The 19,155-nt window shown below is 37.9% G+C and overlaps 1 protein-coding gene across 1 annotated transcript in view; it reads left to right on the plus strand.

Moving 5' to 3' along the window:
* Positions 1-19,011, plus strand: part of LOC113444939 (interleukin-6 receptor subunit beta-like) — a 31,962-nt gene extending 12,951 nt beyond the window's left edge. Inside the window, exons 5-14 of the mRNA XM_026713895.2 lie at positions 418-559; positions 694-776; positions 1,622-1,835; positions 2,189-2,347; positions 3,729-3,848; positions 6,392-6,544; positions 14,170-14,313; positions 14,642-14,738; positions 16,545-16,626; positions 17,361-19,011. Of these exons, the coding sequence (XP_026569680.2) occupies positions 418-559; positions 694-776; positions 1,622-1,835; positions 2,189-2,347; positions 3,729-3,848; positions 6,392-6,544; positions 14,170-14,313; positions 14,642-14,738; positions 16,545-16,626; positions 17,361-17,672 (1,506 nt within the window). The 3' untranslated portion in view covers positions 17,673-19,011. The remainder of the gene's footprint in view (positions 1-417; positions 560-693; positions 777-1,621; positions 1,836-2,188; positions 2,348-3,728; positions 3,849-6,391; positions 6,545-14,169; positions 14,314-14,641; positions 14,739-16,544; positions 16,627-17,360) is intronic.
* Positions 19,012-19,155: the final 144 nt, after the last annotated feature.

The following is a 19,155-nucleotide window of genomic DNA, read 5'->3' on the forward strand; positions in this document are numbered from 1 at the left end:
ATATAACAGAGCACCTTATTACTAAATTGCACAAGATTATGCTACAAGGACAAAGTTTTATATTTGTTTACCTAAGAATAAGTCCATTGAATTTAATGGGATCATTTGGGGGGGAATTTAATTTGTTTATTTTTTCTCTGTTTCTATATTGCTTCCTCTGCTCAGAGAACCTTGAAACAATGTTTGTAATTTTAAAATGCACCTAGTTAAGACACAAAACTCAACAATGTGAAGTTATAATAACGAAAGCATTCTGTATTAAAATGTTTAAAAGAAATAGGATAAAAAAGACAAAACAATGCATCCTTGCAGAGTAGCATGTATGTATGAAGGCTGTATGAAGAAGCTAATGGCAAACCATTTCCAAGAAAACAATATGTTTGTGATGAAGGTGCTCTTATCTCAAATTCTTTGCAGGTCTCCATGGAGATGAAAGCTTTTAATGTTACTATCCCGGATGTAAACCCAGCATCATCCTACATGGTTCGCCTCAGATGCATTCCCAAGAATAACCCCTGTTCTGTTTGCCTTTGGACAGAAGAAATTAGTATCCCATACAGTGAGTGTCATGTTGGGTAATTGAGGAGACAGCGTTACTTGTATTGATAAATTTCAAAGTTTTACTTCTTACTTTATGAAAGAGTGTGCATACAGTACTGAAATGAGACTTGACATACTATTGTCCTTTCACAGAGCTTACCAAAAAGCCTACAATTTTGGAAAATATAACTAAAGAGATCTCACCAGGGAAAAGAAGTGTCTTTCTTACATGGGAGGTATATTGTCATTTTCATAATTATTTATTACCTTTGACTTGTCCCCTCACCCCAGATAGCTTAAGAAAACACACATGAATGTTTTCTCTTTGTTCAAGAAAATATGACCTTAGATCAATCATTCTTGGTTTGCATAATCATAGCTCACCTGACATCTGAATTAGAAAACTATGTTTTAGAACAGGGCTGTCAAATTCAAGGCCCTGGGGCTAGATCTGGCCCATGCAGTGCTTAGATCTTGTCCAAGGGCCGCCCTAGAAACAGTGAAGAACTGGCCCGGGGTGCCTCTGCCAGCAAAAATAAAGCTAAGGAGGGCCACGCGCATCTTCCCAGGCTCTGTTTTCACTGGCAGAGGGCTGCAGGAGGCAGTTGTGGCCAAAAACAGAGTTTGGGAGCTCATTTTCACTGGCAGGGCACTCAGGCCACCATAGGTACCCCCAACATGAATGACATCAAGCTGTCCATGCCCACTCGACCCCCCCAGGTTAAACAGAACCTGGATGAGACCCTCAAGGAAATCAAGTTTGACACCCCTGTTTTAGAAAGTTTAAGGCTAAAAGATGAGAGGAAGGCTTCCACATTCACATCATTTGTTTCTATCCAAAAAACTAATTAAGCCTTATTCTATAAAGTCATAGAAATACTGAATTATACGGCAGTCAGATAATATAGCCAATAAAAATCGACATTGAAAAACATCTAATGAAGTCATGGTTAATTATATTTGTCAATGAAAACTAAATTACATAATTTATTTGGATTACTTTTGCATTATTTACAAATTTAACTATGTATGATATTACTATTGTGCTTAATTGTTCAGTGCTGGTATTTGTCTGCCCTAGACTGATGAAAGCAAGCATACCATTGGATATTTCGTGCATATTAAGAGAATACTTGACTCCTTCCATGGAATAACATCTCTCAACATAAAGAAAACTTGGCTGCGTCTAAATGTCTCAATGGCAGCTTACCATATTAAAATCACTGCCTATAATGAACATGGAAAGTCATCTTCAGTGATATACAGGGTTCCAGATTTCATATCAACATATTCAGGTAAAATAGCTTCTTTAAAAAACATCATGAAAACCTTTCCATTTGTATTTTAAGTTTCAGATAACAAACTATGGAAAATCATGTTTTAAAAATGCTGTATTGCCTCAGGTTTTTCTGTTTTATTATCTCTGAATTCATGGAATAACAGAACATAGAATTCAATGTGCTTAGAGTTTAGAGACTGTATCATTGATGCTCAAACCATAAAATGGAATATTATGTATTTTATTCCATTTGTATCCCTCTTTTCAGCTTATTCTGCAGAAAAAAAATATAGATTTTTCCCATGTGAGAGGTTAACAGTGAGTTTCCTTTGAAGAATATTCTCTTAACATTTCTACTTATTCTTACAGATTTACCTGGTCATCTCATTATTTCAAATCAGCAAAATTATACCATTATAACCTGGAATCTAAAAGATAACCCTGATTGCCTTGCTATTGATTGGGGCACTGGAATAGAAGACATGAAGTCTAAATGTTTCTGTCAAAATGAAACAAATGTAATACTTGGTAATGTCAACTTTATAATATGTTAAGAAACCAAATTAAAAATGAGTTTGGGCTTGCACAGTTTTATTTATATGCATGCAAAAAGAGCAACAATAATGACTGAAATGGAAATATGAATGTCCAACTGCATCAAAAAATCACTGAATGTTAGAATTGCTCTGTGTTCTGGTATAAGTGTAGATTTCAACCACAATCTAACATAGAATTAGATACACTTAAACCAACTGATATCAAATGTCTATTGTAATCTAAAAAGCCTGGTCTTTGCTTTACTGGACTGAAGTATTTATTGGACTGTAAATTTTGTCAACTAACAAGAAAACAGGGCAGTTAGCATAATCTTAATTGTTTAACAGCAAATGCAAATTTAAAGCAGAATATTTCAAATAGAAGTTGAGCACAGACGCAAGATACTGTACATTATATCTGGATCCCCCTTGTGGAACTTCTGTGCACTTTCTCTTTCAGTGAGACTTGCACAGCGAGACTTTGGAAAAATGCTAAGTGAATATATTAAGAAAACTGCATTATTTTTAGCCATAGCAATGATGCCAAAGGCATGATATCCAAAAGGAGAACTGAGAGATTTTTAATGAGAAACAAAAGGAATAAAATCCTGTAAACATGATAAAATCACTTTCTCTCATGCAATTTCATGAGACTTTGTGAGATTCTTTGTTGAATTCAAGCGCTCTATGTCCATTACAATCCTCTGACTAACTAAAGTGGTTACTCTCAAAAAAGAAGGTCAGACAGATTTGGCATCATTTATTCTTAAAACAGTACAGTCTCCTGCCAGGCAAGGCATTATTATTAAAATATTCACAGACTGCTTATTAATATGTTCCAGAATTTTGCATCGCATCAATCAAATTAGTTTACTCCTTAATCATCCAGGGCCTTCCCCCCACCCTTTTATGAAGATAGGAACAATCTTTGCCCTCCAATTCCTTGATGCTATGCCCATCTTCCATGATCGTAGAAAAGCCCTCTGAAATTACATCCACAAACTCGTTCAAGTCTCTTGATATAACTAATCCGATCCTAGCAACAAACTCAGCATTTCAGCAACTGCTCCTACACAATCTCTGTATTGGGTTGCCAGTCTTTCTTTTTGTCAATTGTTTTCTGCTTTAACCCAATTGAACCCAGTTCCTTTGTGCAGGCAAAGCTACTTCTTAGTAGCTCCTTCAAGCTATTTCTATTATTTGAATTTATACATTATCACTTTTACTGTCTTTACTTCTGATGCAGATTAGCAGATTTGTTTATCCACTTTATTGTGTCTCATCTGTTTTTCACTGATAACCAGTTCTTTTTTCTTAAATCGTATTTTTTTCTTAATTGTGTATTTCCAAGTGATGACATTTCTGTTACCTAGATCACCTCCAACCTTATCAGTTATATGAAGTAATGCTGCATGCATTGGACTGTCAAAGAAAGGACTTAATAAAAGATGAACAGACATTGGCGGTGGCCAACTTCTATGCGGTGGAAGGAGGTATTTTTACAGCAGTTTCTTGCTTTGTTTACTGTTTGTCACTTTTAGTGAATTCCATTCCAATCTTCTAATTACAGTGTTACAGTTTGGGGTGTTTGATTATATAAGAGGAGCAGGGCTTAAGATATTTATAATATAGTTTCCAAGTGTTCCTTTTCCTTTTTCCATTTTTAATTTCTATTGCTGTGTCTTGCGATTTTCTTCATTCTTTAATGCTGTTGTTGCATTTATATTATAAGTCAGCATGATAAAAGAATATAAATAAATACTAAAAGAGAAAATAATTGTAATAAATGATAGAAATTGAATGACTGGGGAGAGGAGGAGGTTCCCTTGGCTGCTTTATCAAGCACATTAAATCTTTCTCGGCAGCTAATCTAGAACATCAGCATACACATAAATTCTATCTGCTTTCCAGTTTCTGCCATGAAATACTGCAATGCAAATAGGGAATGAAATCTAGTGCAGCAGTTCCTCCTAGCAGAATTGCTTCTGTCAGCAGATTCAGGAAGACAGCAGTTCCCTTGCACACCTTCTATAATCCTCCTTCTGCATTTTCAAATTTTATTCTTTGGATTACCCAAAGCTCCAATGCAGATTTATTTTCTTTGACATCTATATTTCCCTGGATGTGCAGCTTTTTTTAAATATGTATTTCCCAATTTTAAACTTGTCTGTATATAGTTTTCAGCTTTCTTCAGACTTTTACGAATGTTTGATTGAAGAATACCAAAAGTTAAGACACCTTTTTAACGTTAACATTTATGTCATATAGAAGTCAGTGAGAATAGAAAACTCAAATTTGTTCCCAAAAAATTTATAGCTTTGATAATGTATAAGATCTTTATTGCTTTCTGAGCTTGATGGTTTTCTTGCAGATGGTTATTACCAAACTAGATAACATCATCAGTGCTAAAAGCTAATGGGCTTTGTTCTCATTTTATATACTAGTAGATTGCCGTGTCAGTATTTATGGGAGTGATCTTGGTGGTTGCTTCATTAGGCTATTGTTTACTGTTTGTTTGAGTTAATAGTTCCTTGATTGTGGTATTGTTCACTTCTTGATTCTTGATCTAGGGCTAATCTTGGTGTTAAATCTTTGTTTATCTGGATATTGATTGTGGTGAGGAATAATTTTGGTCTTTTTTTCCTTTTTGGCTTTATGATTGTTTCTTTTCAATGATATAGAGATGTTGTTTATCTCTATGTGATGGTTGATTTGTTTCAGTGCCAGGATTCCAGGAATTGTCTAGCATTTGGGGACTTTGCTTGGTCTAGGATAGTCACAGTTTTCCAATTGAAATTATGGTTAAATCTGTCCATGTGCTATGGAGTTTTCGTCATGTCTTCTGGCTGCTTGTTGGTGTTCATTAATACAGTCTGCCAATCTTCTCCCAGTTTGTCCTGTGTAATGGCTGCTACAGTGCTTACATTATATGTTGTAGCTGACTCCTGTTTTTTCTACTGGCATTGCTGGATATTTTGGTTTTCACAGCTTGTGCTATATTGGGTTGAGTGGTCAGGCATTTTTTAATGAAGTTGCATGAGTATCCATTTTGTTGAAAGATGCTGTGCAGATTATCCGTTTCCTTTTTCTGATGTTCAGGGTCGCTCCAATGTGTTTGTGCCTGTCTAAATAGCGTTCTTGTACAGCTACTCTTGTAGGAGATTGGGTTATTACTTTGGTAATGGAGCACTTGATCAGTGTGGGTACTTTTACGATAGACTTGTGTTTCTAATTTGCTATCATTGCCCTCTGCTGATGAGAATTTGATGATGGAATTTTTTTACATCACCAATATTGAGATACTGAAATGCTAAAGTTAGACCTTTCGTATTTTTATTTCTTTATTTTTATTTAACTTTCCAATTTCAAGGATGCCAATTCCATAATAACATTGGGTGGCTTACAGCTAAAAAATAAAGAAAACAAAATAGATGGGGGGGGGGGGGGCAGGTAACCAGAAATCAAAACCCCAAAAGTCAAGCAGACAATAATCAACCAAAGGGTTTACCATCATCCACATTCTAGCTCAGGGCAGGAGAAAACAATATCTTAAGCAGTTTATGAAAAATTCAGAAGGTGGGAGAAGGGCAAATATTTTTCTTACAGTTGTGAAGATCAATAGATGTTAATTTTATGAGTATCTTCTGTGAATTAATGATAGATTGAACTATCAGATTGATTCACACACACAAACAATATAGAGTCTAGTCCAATTGATATGGCTGTCTATAAGGAATATGTCAATGTTTATTCTATTATGAGTAATTGAAATTCATTTCTGTGACTCAATAGGCTTCAGAAGTGCCAGACCACAATTCCGTTATTTCCAATGTGTGCTGACTCTTGATGGTGAGGGTTGCAGTGCAATTGATTTAAGAATAAATTCAGGATTCCTGGAGTATACTGATGTGGTAGATAGGAGCTATAACCAAATAATTTTCTTTCTTACTTTGCAAAATCTAACAGCACAGGAATGTATACAATCGATCAAAATAATTTTGGAAAATGGAAAATTGATTTGGATGTTCTTTTTAAGTTCCCAGGATAGGTCCAGCTCATGTAACAATTCCAGTTGTGGCGAAACATTCAGCTGTTGTGAAATGGACTGAGATACCTACAAAAGATTGCTTGGGTTTCCTTTTGGGATACAGAATTCACTACACAGAAGTCACAAACAGCATCTCTTGGGGTAATTTACTTCATTGCCATACATCATTGACATAATTAATCAAAAGATTTATTATATATCCACTCTGTAACAAAAGTGCTATTCAAAATGGAAAATATTCAGGAAATTATGCCTTGTGTTTACATTATTGAAGTTTTCCTTCACCTAAATGATTTTTTTTAAATTAAGAAGGAAGAAGAGGGTTAACTAAATCCCAAAAGGCAGGTGATACATAAATTGCTCCATAACTTCAGCATTTTATAAGACTTCAGAGCAGTGGTGGGATTCAAAAAAATTTATTACTGGTTCTGTGGGTGTGGCCAAGTGGGCGTGGCCAGGTGGGCATGGCCATGTGATTGGGTGGGCATGGCTTTTTTGCAGCATCACCCTGTCAGGAGGTTTAAAAAAAAGAAATACCTTAAGGAGTGATGGCGGGCAAGCATCAGGCAGACGGGGTGAGTGAGCATCGGCCATTAGGTGGGCGTGGCAAGCGAGCAAGTGGCAACCGGGCAACCAGGTTGGGGGTGTGGGCAGCCAGAAGTTACTACCAGTTCAGCGACCCATGCCAAATCCTTGCTACCAGTTCACCCGAACTGATGCGAACCGGCTGAATACCACCACTGCTTCAGAGTCTTCAAAGTGCTTGTGGCCTATTTCTGTTGAGGATAATCCTGTAATGTAGACCTCTTGCCTAAGGCCATTTGCTCCTGTCAGATCAGAAGCAAAAGTTAAACTGAGAATCCAATGTTCATTTGTCATGTTATGGAAAGTAGGATCAGTACAAGGCACTGGAACTTGCAAGAAGGTTTTGTGGATGTGTCAAGGAGCTGGATGCACTGGTGAATACATTGGGCATCATTTGTAAATATTGTCTATATCCTGTAAATTCTCTCACAATAAAATACAAAAATTGTATAAGGACCCGATGACCTAAGGATATATTCTTTCAGTTTTTCTCAAGCTGATATCCCAGCTGTGTTGGAATGCAATAATTGAATTAATGTCTGAAGGTCCTCAAAGGTCCTAGTAGAAAATAATTTTATTTATTATTTTATATAATAATAAATGTATGAATGTATGTAATGTATATAATGTTATATATCTATGTAGAGGAAATTTTAAATGTGGTGGGTTAGGAAGGAATGAGGAAAAAGTAGAACTTCAGATCATGTTCCAGAAACAAATCAGATGTCCCCACATGAAAAAAAAGTATATTGAGTGTTGTTACAAAGCTTTACTTTCAGGTTTTACTTTACCTTTTGCATTAAGATCTTCTAAGAAGGAAGGGACAGGAAAGGCCACTCACAAAAATATAACTAATGAGTCAATGTTGCAATGTTCACTTCTGGTAAACCTGATAAACTTTCTTTTTTAGCTAGATTGCAAACAAGAGATAACCGAACCCCGTTTTTTGAGGGCAGAGTCATTTCTATTAAATGAGTTTTCTATTCAGATATATGTGATATGTGTGTGTGTGTGATATATGCGTGTGTGTTACACATATGTGTGTGTGTGTGTGTGTGTGTGTGTGTGTGTGTGTGTGTGTGTGTGTATGTATATATATATATATATATATATATATATATATATATATATATATATATATATATATATATATATGTTTTCTGAGGTTCTCATGGTATTTATATGTAGATCTTTGGTTGTTGGGTTTTCTCCCGCTAAGATTTGAAGTATCTAGGCAACGTTCGATGAAGTCTCATTCATCATCTTCAGGCTTCTGTCTCCAGCTCTGTGCTTCTCAGAGTAATGGAGATTGCAGCTGCTTCCTCCTTTTAACTGCCAGTGGGGTGGAACTTGATTGGGTGGGGGCTTGGCTGTGTTCTGATTGGGTGGGGTGTGTTCTCATTGGTAGGGGTTTGGCTGTGTTCTGATTGGTTGGGGGTTAGCCGTGTTCTGATTGGTTGGAGCGTGTTCTGTTCAGGAGGGGCTTGGTTGTGCTCAGGTTAGTTTTAGTTGCTGGGGATTTGAGCTGGAGAGTTGTGATCTTGCTGTTTGGCTTCTAGTTCGTGGTCCTGCTGCATCTTCATAGTGGGTGTTGGTTTGCTTCATGTATGGCTCAGAGGGTTTGAAGTGGGTAGTGATGCAGCTGCAGTGCAGCTTCTGGTCCATGGTCGTTTCTCATTTTCTGAATGGGTGGGAGTCTGTTTTCTACATGGAAGTGTGGTGGTGGCATCTTGTGTGGCTCTCATGGGTGTGGGTCCAGTGTCCTTCTTCATGTTAGGTACTCGTCTGTTCATGAGGGCGGGTTTCCAAATGGCTGGAAGGCGGGAGGTGTCATCTCGTTTGTTCATGCTGTGTGGGCGTTTTTCTATCTCTATGGCTTCTCTGATTATTCTGCTGTTGAAGTGTTCGGTTTTGGCGATAGTTCTGGTATTTTTAAAATCAATTTCATGTCCTGTGGCTTTGAGGTGTTGGACCAGGGAAGAGGTCGTTTCTTCTTTTTGATTGAGTTCTTATGTTCTTCAATGCGTGCGCTTATTCTTCTGTTAGTTTGTCCAATGTATGTGTTAGGGCAGGCTGTGCAGGGGATTTCGTATACTCCTTGGTTTTCTAATTCGATTTTGTCTTTGGGGTTTCTTAGGATGGTGGATATTTTTTTGTTTGTGCAGAATGCTGTTTTGATGTTGTGTTTTGGAGGATCTTGCTAATTTTGTCTGTAGTGCCTTTTATATATGGGAGGAGGGCTTTTCCGTTTTCTTGTTCTCTGTCTTGGATTTTGGTTGGGGCTTCTTTTTGGATTAGGTGGGTAATCTTCTTTCTTTGGAATCCATTGGCTGTGAGTACGTTGGTGAGAGTGTGTAGTTCGGTTTTTTGGTGTTGTTCATCGGCTAAGCATTTTGTTCTGGAGATGAGTGTCTTGGCTACGGAATTGATCTGTGCTGGGTGGTGGTGTGAGAGTGCATGTAGATAGCGGTTAGTATGTGTTTTCTTCTGGTAGATGGTGTGTCCTAGGAGCCATCGGATCTTTTGTATACCAAGACATCTAGGAAGGGAAGTTGATTGTTGGCTTCTGTTTCCATGGTGAATTGTATTTTGGGGTGTAGACTGTTGAGGTATGTGAGGAAGTTGTTCAGTTTTTCTTTCCCGTGTGGCCAGATTATGAAGGTGTCATCTACGTATCTGAGCCAGAGTTTGGGTTTGTGGTCGTATTTTTCTAGAGCTTGTGTTTCAAAGTGTTCCATGTAGAGGTTTGCGATGACAGGTGAGAGGGTGATCCCATAGGTGCTCCTTCTATTTGTTTGTATTTTTGTCCATTGTAGGTGAAGTAAGTATTGGATAGGCAGTGGTTGGTTAGATCTAGGATGTGCTTGGGGGGGTTGTATTTGTTTTGGATGGCTGTCAAGGCTTCTTTTATTGGCACAATTCCGTAGCCAAGACACTCATCTCCAGAACAAAATGCTTAGCCGATGAACAACACCAAAAAACCGAACTACACACTCTCACCAACGTACTCACAGCCAATGGATTCCAAAGAAAGAAGATTACCCACCTAATCCAAAAAGAAGCCCCAACCAAAATCCAAGACAGAGAACAAGAAAACGGAAAAGCCCTCCTCCCATATATAAAAGGCACTACAGACAAAATTAGCAAGATCCTCCAAAAACACAACATCAAAACAGCATTCTGCACAAACAAAAAAATATCCACCATCCTAAGAAACCCCAAAGACAAAATCGAATTAGAAAACCAAGGAGTATACGAAATCCCCTGCACAGCCTGCCCTAACACATACATTGGACAAACTAACAGAAGAATAAGCGCACGCATTGAAGAACATAAGAACTCAATCAAAAAGAAGAAGCGACCTCTTCCTGGTCCAACACCTCAAAGCCACAGGACATGAAATTGATTTTAAAAATACCAGAACTATCGCCAAAACCGAACACTTCAACAGCAGAATAATCAGAGAAGCCATAGAGATAGAAAAACGCCCACACAGCATGAACAAACGAGATGACACCTCCCGCCTTCCAGCCATTTGGAAACCCGCCCTCATGAACAGACGAGTACCTAACATGAAGAAGGACACTGGACCCACACCCATGAGAGCCACACAAGATGCCACCACCACACTTCCATGTAGAAAACAGACTCCCACCCATTCAGAAAATGAGAAAGCGACCATGGACCAGAAGCTGCACTGCAGCTGCATCACTACCCACTTCAAACCCCTCTGAGCCATACATGAAGCAAACCAACACCCACTATGAAGATGCAGCAGGACCACGAACTAGAAGCCAAACAGCAAGATCACAACTCTCCAGCTCAAATCCCCAGCAACTAAAACTAACCTGAGCACAACCAAGCCCCTCCTGAACAGAACACGCCTCCAACCAATCAGAACACGGCTAACCCCCAACCAATCAGAACACAGCCAAACCCCTACCAATGAGAACACACCCCACCCAATCAGAACACAGCCAAGCCCCCACCCAATCAAGTTCCACCCCCACTGGCAGTTAAAAGGAGGAAGCAGCTGCAATCTCCATTACTCTGAGAAGCACAGAGCTGGAGACAGAAGCCTGAAGATGATGAATGAGACTTCATCGAAACGTTGCCTAGATACTTCAAATCTTACGCGGGAGAAAACCCGAACAACCAAAGATCTACATATATATATATATATATATATATATATATATATATATATATATATATATATATGGCATTCAGCTTTGTTCGGGTATTTTTCCACGTCATTGTAGTTGTGCTTTTAAAGTTGTAGCAGCGTTTGGCAGAATCTCATCTGCCATCATCAGGTGTCTGTGATGGACACAATACAGAAGCCTGATGATGGCAGATGAGATTCTGCCGAAACGTTGCTACAACTTTAAAAGCACAACTACAATGACGTGGGAAAATACCCGAACAAAGCTGAATGCCATACATTTAAGTACCCACGAAAACTTAAGAAAAGATAGATAGATAGATAGATAGATAGATATAGATATAGATATAGATATAGATATAGATATAGATATAGATATAGATATAGATATAGATATATAGATATATATGGTATTCAGCTTTGTTCGGGTATTTTCCCACGTCATTGTAGTTGTGCTTTTAAAGTTGTAGCAACGTTTTGGCAGAATCTCATCTGCCATCATCAAGCTTCTGTATTGTGTTCGTCTAGGTGTGTTCGGGTCTTTTCCCATGTAAGATTAAGAGTATCTTGGCAACAAAGCTGAATATATATATAATATATATATATATATAAAACATATGTACAACACACACACACACACGCAGATGTGATAACAGGCAGATAACAATTTCAGTTGAAAACATGTAAAAGGGAACAAGCTTGCGTGACAAGAAATAGATTTTCTTTAACTCATACAACATCAGGCTCCTAATTTTTAAAGTTAAAGAGAGAGAGAAAAGGAAAGTCAGCAGGAATGAATCACATGTATGCATTTTGATTTTGGAATCAGCAATGTTCATAATGACCCACATGCTGCAAATGCTTTACTATTCTGAAATAATATGAATCTTTTACTCCACTCCAATAAAATATTTAAGTGAAAAAATGCTTTTAACTTCAAACGCTGGGAAAAAAGATACTTAGAATCCATACACTGCAAGATATTCTCCTTTAAATGTCAAAGAAGGGATTTGAAGTCTTTTCAGAAAGTGAGACGTCGTAGTTCTAAATGCAGAAGAGCTTTAACTCTCCTTCATCTTTTTTTTTTATAAAGAAACCAGTTGCGAAATTAAAAGAACTCAGAGAGAGGAAAGACAGAAAGAGAAAAGAAAAGCAGCTTGGACAGGGTAAAAAGGGAGAAAGAAGGGAACAAATATACCTAAACTGGAATTTAGGAACAAATATACCTAAACTGGAATTTAAAAAGAAAGAGACCTTGACAGTGTCTTGTAGTCAGCTAAGAAATAATGGTCAAATATATATATTCTCATTTTCTTTCTCTCTCTCTCATTCTCCCTCTCCCTCTCCCTCTCCCTCTCCCTCTGTCTCTCTCCTTTAGTCGTTTTGCCATCAGAAAGGGAGTGGGGGAAAGCAGTGCATTCCTCAAATGCCTTAGATAATTGCCTTAGCAGCCCAAAGCTGTCGGTGCACAAGAATATTACTGGAGAGCATGATTGATGACTCTTGGCTATGGATGTGTCCCATTGGAGAATATACATCCAGGAGATGGGGGAAGACCAGGGTCAAAGGGAAAATGAATGAACTATTTTAGTGTAGGCTGCACCCAGCTAACACCAACATGCCCATTCCTAATAAAACATTTTTTTTTACTCTGAGAGATGCGGCTAGAGATTTATGATTTAAATGGGGGTAGATTTGTTGAAGCCCTGACAGGTATAGTACATAAAGCACAGTGAAGTTCTGTTGATGCTCCTCTTTAAAGAGAATCCACATGGCCAATGAAGAATTCTTTTCGGGGGTGGGCTTCAAAAATGTTAGCAATGGGTTCTCTGCCCAGTTGCTGGATGGGCGAGGCCATGGTGGGCGTGGCCTAGTGGGGCTCCTACACCATGGCAGGGGGGCATTTTTTCCCTCCCAGGCTCAAGAGACTTTCTTCGAGCCTCTGGGAGGGTGAAAATGGCCTCCCTCCAGCTCCGGGGGCTCTCTGTAAGCCAGAAGCAGACCCGTTTTCAGCCTTCCCAAACTTCCAGGAGGTCCTCCCTGAGCCTCTGTGCACGCCCTGAACTTACCTGCATCCAAAACGGGCCACATGGGGACTCCTGGGAGGGGAGCAGTAGGCGGGGCCAGCAAGGAATGGGATTTGGGGATTCTCCAAACTGTGCAGAGAGGATCTCCGGAACACCTGTGAACCCTCAGCAGCACCCTCCTGATTCTTTTCTATTCTATATATTGACTGCTCATATCATGTAACAGATAGTCCTGGTTTAATTATGCTAATTGGTAAAATCTGTAAAGTAAAAACCCCTTATGAAAAACCCCTGTAAAAACCCCTTATGACTACCGTGCTGCTTAGTGACAATACTTCTGGCAGTTCTGATTGTCATAGTTAGTCAAAGATTGCACAGGTAGTTAAGTGATGACCTCTAATGATCACAACTTCTAACTTTCTGGCAGCTTCCCCATTCATTTTACTTGTGAGAAGCCAGCTTCGAATGTCGCAAATCTTAATTACGTGACTGTGGGGACACTGCGACCACCGTTGATGAGGTTTGGTTGTAATTGCCATCATTCATCATTCAAATTTGACTAGTTGCTGAATCGGTAGTCATTAAACAAGAATCACTTGTATTGCTAAGCAAAGTTGGAATTGTTCAAGATCATTTGATTCTTTGTGTAAGTGGAGACAAAATACAATAGCTTCTACACTACATGTAGAAAGGTGCCAAGCTAACAGGTAAAATATATTAAGAGAAGAGACAAAGTCAATGACTGGTCAAATGTTAAGAGAAGAATTCTCCATGTATCATTTGAGGAAAGCATCACTGAGCGCTTAGAATAGTATTGAATGAATTCTGGGAATTGAAGTCCACCCATCTTAAAGTTGTCAAGATTGAGAAGCACTAGCTTAGGAGAGATTGATCTATCACCCAAATACACATGTAATGAATTATTCCCCTCCTGGGGTAAGTGCAGCAACTATTATTCGTATCATCTTAGTCCTTCCCTTCCATTGCAGCTGTTACTCTCAATTCTTCAATGAAACAGTACCGCTTGGCTGATCTTAAGGCAAATACCCATTATACAGTCCACATCTCTGGCATCACTAGAAAAGGAGAAGGAGCTCAAAGCCAGCCGCAAGATTTTACTACACTGAAATATGGTATTTTGATATTTTATTATTACGCATTTACTTATTATTTTTCATGTGTGTTCTACTGTTCCACATTAGTGTTACCCGGCTGTGTATCTAGTCAAATTAAGAATTTCCACAGGATCATGTTATAATCCACATTGACCTAGCAGAGATGGCCAACCTTTTCTGTGCCAACAATGGGCATAGCATTACCTCCTAACCAGTTACTGGGCCATAAGTAACTCCATATGTTAGGTCCTTAGTAGAGAACATTTCAGTGGAACATTTTTTACCAGAAAGGTTAATTCCCTAGAGCGATTTTTCTCAATTTTTTCTGTTGCTTATTTCTTCTTAGATCAAGGAGAATTTGAAGGAATGGTGGTTGGCCTATGTCTTGGCCTCATAATAATTCCAGCTGTTACTATCACAATTTGTTCCTCCGTTCTGAAACGGTAATTATATTTTCATGATCTAGAAATATTTTAATTGCTTTGCATATTTTTTATTCAAATTGTGTTAATTAGCAAACAAAAGCCATGGAAGTCAAAAGTGGTACAAAACTTTTTAAATCATGAACAAAAGAAAAATAAGGTTCTGCTCACTCCTCCATGGACTCATAATTACCTTGTTGTCCAGCTCTACAAAAGTTAAGAATTAAAGTAACATTATTAACAGAATTGGAAGGGACCTTGGAGTTCTTCTAGACCAACCCCAATCCCCAAGCAGGAAACTCTATACATTATTTTCAACAAATGGTTGTCCAATCCCTTCTTAAAAGTCTCTAGTGTTGGAATACCAACAACTTCTGAAGACAAGCAGTTCCACTGGTTGATTGTTCTTACTCTCAGGAAGTTTCTCCTTAGTTTTAGGTTGTTTCTCTCTTTGTTCAATTTCTATCTATTGCTTCTTGTTTTGCCTTCAGGTGCTTTGGAGAATAGCTTGACCCTCTCTTCTTTTTGGCAGGCAGCCCTTCAAATATTGGAACATTATTATCATGTCACCCCTAATTCTTCTTTTCACTAAACTACACATATCCAATTCCTGCAAACATTCTTCATATGTTTTAGCTTTCAGCCCCCCCCCCCCATTATCTTTGTTGCTCCTTTCTGCATTCCAAGTGTGGCATTATAAATCGGTAGTATCAGTTCTCGTGATCTTAATTCTATCCCTCTGTTAACCCGCATCTGGGAATAAGCACCCAGAGGGGTGTATACAGAAGAAAGTGCAATACAATGGGGAGGAAAGGGGCAGAGAGAATCCATTGCAAATGAACTGGTTCTAAAATCATGTAAAATCATTTTCCCCCCTTTTCTTCTTCCACTTCTGCATTTGCTTTGCAATTTCTCATTCAGAATGATGAGAAAAGCAGTAAGGATAAGTGCAGTCATACTTTTTCCTGAGTAGGGGTCTGCCCTGCTAGGACAATGGGGGCCTTTTGTTCCAGCACATTTAAGCTTCTGTCACCTCAACACATTTCAGGAGTTCTTTTTGCACCCAGAGGGCTAGCAAAAATAAGGGCAAAGGCGATTATTGTGTTCCCACAAGAAAGCTTACAAAGCTACATCAAGTTCTTTACTAGCAGATTAGAATCTTGTTTGCCAGAAACCATGGAATTCAGAGTTTCCATAACCAGAAATGATAGTTTACTACTTGCAGCTTAAAAGAGAATGTAGACCAATAAAATGTAAAACTATTTTAACCCCTTGAATTATAAATGTTTTAATAAAACAGAAAATAATTGTCAAGGGTTTGATGATCAGGACACATTGGCTAGAACAGGGCAAATAGGAAAACCATTATGAGCAATTAAGTAGGATGTCATTTGCCAGTAAGAAAATGCTGTGTAAAAAAGAAAGAATCAAACAATAATTTAAAAATGAATGTTTGGGAATAAATATAACTAATACATAAATCTCACAATCCTGACAGTTCTTAGCTCCCACAACTTTTGCTGTGAGCGTGTTATGGATTATGCAGGGGGGGAAATACCCTATGTGCTTAAATAGTGTATTTCGTGCAATTTTAGCTAGGAGTTACTTTTACAAACTGCACCAAATTGATATTTACAGCATGTAAATTGCACCTGCTGGTTGGTTTTTCTCAGATAAGCCCATTCTAAATGCTTTGGCCAAAAGGTCATTTCTGCCAGGTGGTCAGCTGTAGCTTCTGTTAACACTGAATTCATTGTGAAACTTGCAGGATTAGGTTTTTAAGAACTAAACATAATTTTCATGTTTCAACAAAATTTGGACTTTCAGATCAAGAAAATCATGCTGGCCACCTGTCCCAAATCCGAGAGATAGCAGTGCTATGCAAGTTGCAGAAAAAACTTTTCCAGTGGTATGATTCTTTTAAGCATTTTAGCATCATTTTAATACTGTGGACTTATGTTCTATTATTAAATAGTATAGCATAATTGTTTATGTATTGTCTTTCCACTGTTGTATTTGAAACAACATACTGTTGGGTTTTTGCTGTCTGCACTCTCATCTTTTATGGGTCTAGAATAATTCTGAGCAGTTCAATGTGGAGAATTATTTTGCTATTTTTAAGAAAGCTCTGTTGAGTTAGTACTACAGTGGTGAAAGAGGTTTCTTATAAAAATGATTAAACTGGACAAAGGAATAGCTGCCAGTTCCTAAGTAGGTCAATCATATGAATCTGCCATCTCTGAATAAATTGATCTCTACTCTCTAATTGCCAACCAACATAGCTAATGGGTATGTTGGCTAGGAATGTTGTGCCCTCCAGTCCACCACAACTGGAGGTTATTAGGTCAGACACCCTGCAGTGTCATTACCATGATTAATTAATCACAGTAAAAGTGATTTTTTCAATTTGTCTCTTATTAATTTCACTTTAGGAATTAATACCTTTAACTCTGATATTGCCATAAGAAAGCAATGCACAATACTTACTCGAGGTTAACTTAACTCTTATGTTCAATTAACCCAATGCTCTGAGCCTGCACAGGATATAATTACCCAAATGGACTGGTTAGGTGGGCTGGTTTGTGACTTATGTTGTTTGAATGGTGACAAGTTATTTTCTTTTCCACTTCATTGTATATACAGGCTCTCCTGAAACCCAGTTTACAACCATTGCTTCCTTCTGCACCACTGAACGAAGCCGATAAGCTTTATGTGATAACGGATGATTTGGAGGCATTTCCTCCAACAAGTCCAGCAACTGGGAGAGTTTTCACAGAGTATTCTGAAGCAGTTGTAAAAGAAAAGGAAGGAACACTTCCCAAGCCTCATAACAGAGTAAACGCCAGTGAGAAGGCAAAGGCAGGTCTTCACTTTGATTATGTCGGTATGGAATTCAGTCACAAAGCCATGCAGAAGTTTTCAGAGAATCTGCCTGAGAAAACGGTCCACCTCTAACAGGAGTTGTCCAAAAGCTCAGGAAGCAAAGAATCATCACCAGCACCTTGCTGTCCTTGAGGCGATGATGCTTCAGGCAGTAAGCCAATCCTCAGAAAGTATATTGAAATATGAGCAAAAGCCTCTTAACGGTAGATGGAGGAAATGTAGTTAGATTTCATATTGGCATAAGTAGCAATATTTTGATAGATTCTAATCAATCTTATTGAAATTATTTTGTTACATTTCATATATCAATTATAATTACAAATACAGCTGAGTTTAAGCTCCGCCATACAATTATATTAATTCTACCATGAGAATTTAATTATTTTAAGCCTAATTATTTTTACTTGAAGTAATTCAGCACTATATTTCTAGAGGGATGTTGTGAGCTTTTGAAGCCCGTCCCTACAATTTAAAGGCATTGGCACCATCTTATTCAATTCTTTGCAGATATTTTTTTCTAATGTACATTATGCCCAATGTTTTTCACAATTCAGTTCGATTTGTAGCAAAATACATATTTTCAAATTATGCTATTCAAGTTGTCAAAGCTTGAAGTTTCTTCAATTAACATTAGTCTGAAATCAAAAGGCCACATTGCTTCCGATCTCTGTATTACCTTATGTTAACATATATATCAAATGCTAACAGAAATTAATATATCAAATATCTATATTAATATTTTTGCAATGAACCATACTGTCATTTTTAGCTAAGCTTACCAATTGTTTGTTCCTGAAGCTCTCTGGATACAAATAGTCTCTTAGAAGTTAATATTTACCAATCAAGAGTTCATGCTATTTGGAAATGGCTTGATAGAATGTGTGTTAAGGCAGTGAAAATTAAAACAAGTACAGTATCTTTCATGCATTCCAGTTTAACTCCCCTCCTCTCCATTGTGTTATGATTTTATCTTTGATACCACTGTGGAATAAGTTACTTCTAAATTATTTACATTGCTAGAAATCTTGGAAATATAAGGTAAATCCCCAGCTTGTTTAATTGTTCTAACATGTTTCAAAATCCTATAAGGATCTAAAGCAGGGGTATCAAACTCACGTCATCACATGACGTATCCGGACTTTTCCTTCTCTAAACCAGATGGGGGCGCCGCCAACATGACACATCCAGCCCAGGGGCCACAAGTTTGACACCCCTTATCGAAAACTATCTTCTATTCCCACTGCCTTGTCAGCAACATTTACCAAAGCTAGCTTCTTTGGCACCTGTGCAGATAGCTCTTTTCACATTTACATAAGATGGCATGGCAGACAACAGGGTCCTCATAACCTCCCATTGTACAATCTTTGTATTTCCAAACCTGTCATTTCTGTATTTGACATTAAAGAGATTATTCTGCTACCTTGGCCTACACATTTGTGGTCATAATGCATGAGCAGAAAGATAGGCTGTGTCCTTGCTAACAATTTTGTGAAAAATTTAAAGAAGTAAATTCAACTTAAGAACTTTTGTTTTAAATTGACAGTATTATACTGAA

Source organism: Pseudonaja textilis, chromosome 2 (assembly GCF_049901715.1).
Source record: "Pseudonaja textilis isolate UNSWEBS1 chromosome 2, rPseTex1.2, whole genome shotgun sequence".
Lineage (NCBI taxonomy): Eukaryota > Metazoa > Chordata > Lepidosauria > Squamata > Elapidae > Pseudonaja > Pseudonaja textilis.